This window comes from Aplysia californica, unplaced genomic scaffold (genome assembly GCF_000002075.1).
Source record: "Aplysia californica isolate F4 #8 unplaced genomic scaffold, AplCal3.0 scaffold00136, whole genome shotgun sequence".
Taxonomy (NCBI): Eukaryota; Metazoa; Mollusca; class Gastropoda; order Aplysiida; family Aplysiidae; genus Aplysia; species Aplysia californica.
In genome coordinates, this window is record NW_004797406.1 from 387489 (window position 1) to 389557 (window position 2069).

Sequence of the window (2069 nt, forward strand, 5' to 3'; positions counted from 1 at the left end):
CCCCCCCATTAGCACACAGTTTCTTACTACTTGAATTGATGCATGCCAAAGTTCTTGTTTTACATAAATAAATATAAGATATAAAACGATATTTATTTACATAAAGCAAAATGACCATTATAGCTTAGAATACGATGGACATGATCTATGTCTGTACAAATTATCTGTCACAGTACCGGTAGTATAAAGGTTACTCCCACTGACTCTTTAAGGTTATGTTTTTCACACGAAAATACCTTAACCATGAAGTAATTTTGAAAAACAAGACTTTTAATTTATACTTAGTCGTCAAAAATCAATTCAGGAACGATAAATGAAAGCGAAGGGAAGTGGAATACCGAAACCAGTTGGCCTGCAGACTGAAGAGTATGTTTAAAGGGAAGTAGTCCTCTAAAATACGGGGATGAGAAAGTTTCGGTTAATTCCCTTTCAAACAGCTACGGTGAAATTTTTAGCGTTATATCCGCTTAAAAAAAAAAAAGAAATACATGTATAGCATTAACCTTAATGCTGTCAGTCTGTTTTTTTTTCTTTCTGGTTGAGATGCTACAAAGATTGTACATTGTACTGTATTTAAATCTACTTAATATGTACCACTGGTGTTGTCATTCAAAGGGAAGATTGCTTCTTTGAACAGTGTTAAAGATGGAGTTTTTTTAACCATCTAACAAATCACTAGATCTATCACCAGTTGTGAATCAAAGCCTGGACATGATATATCTTGCGCGAAGCATTTTCCGTTTCCAGTTTTGTTTTCCGGGTGCTTTTATCGAATTATTATAAATTTATTGAAATAGTTTCCTAGTGGAGAGGAGGGGACAACAGACATTCATTGTCCGAGCAAATAAGGTAGTTTTACATCAAATACATGTAGGCTAATGTATACGCATTGAACATTGAACTATGATGTAATACATCATTACTGAATCATTAAAAGCTCCAGACAAGTTAGTAGTTACCATTTCGATAGCATTTTCGATTAACGTGCAAATGCGATTTGGAAACTGTGCAAGCAACGACCTACGGGAACCGGGTATGTAAACTTAATATGTCATAGACGGACGGACAGACAGACAGACAGACAGACAGACAGACAGACAGACAGACAGACACTGAGACAGACAGATAGACAGACAGACAGACAGACAGACAGACAGATGGACAGACAGACGGAAGGACGGAACGGACGCACGGATGCACGGACAGACTGACTGACAGACAGACAGACAGACAGAGAGAGAGAGAGAGAGAGAGAGAGAGAGAGAGAGAGAGAGAGAGAGTGAGGACCGAGGGAGTTTTTGCAAAAAAAACTTGCACGAGACAGCACCACGAGAAGGAATGAAAGCGTTTAACTCACAGTCAGAGCACAGGTGTCCTCTTCCTCCTTGTCCTCCTCCTCCTTGTCCTCTTCTCGGTTCACCATGGTGGGTCCTGGTAGTCCAGTCTGTAACTGATACCAGAAAATAACACAGGTACTGATAATTTAGTTTCAGCAATGTCTAAAATATGGCTGGCAAACAATTTATGATAAATTACAGACGCATCTCGTGACGTAAATTTATTGCCAGCAACTTTGACACAAGTCACAAGACGAGAGAAAGTCGAACAGCGACAATTCCCGTTTTGTGCCCAAGGTACGCAAAGTTTCAGAGTTGAAGTCAAAAACGCTGGGCATGATTCTCGAGTTCAGAAGCCCGAATATGAATGCAGCTTCCCCAGGCCTATTTTTAGGAAGTCGAACTGACACGGTCTGTTTCCCACAGGTCTACTCTTACGTGCTCATGTCTTGTCTCTTAGTCATGAGGCATCGAGTGCCTGCTACGACAGTGAAATCAAGTGTCTCTGTTTCGCTCTCAGACTTATCAAGAGGCATGTGATGCACTTATGACTGATGACGACGATGGTAAAACGTGAAACATCTCTTAAGATTACACGACGATCAAAAAAGGTATTTTGACGCAATATTGCGTAATAATTGTCCTGGGCATTTCAGTGAAGAACAGGGGAGGATTTTCTGGACCTACTGCTGCTGCTGCTGCTCCTGTTTCTGGACCTACTGCTGCTGCTGA

At 40.5% G+C, this 2069-nt stretch overlaps 1 protein-coding gene across 1 annotated transcript in view; it reads right to left on the minus strand.

The window, feature by feature from the left end:
* Positions 1–1390: 1390 nt before the first annotated feature.
* Positions 1391–2069, minus strand: part of LOC101858623 — a gene marked incomplete at its 3' end in the record, with an annotated part of 10693 nt that continues 10014 nt past the window's right edge. Inside the window, 1 exon segment of the mRNA XM_013081552.2 lies at positions 1391–1450. Coding sequence (XP_012937006.1) covers positions 1391–1450 — 60 coding nt within the window.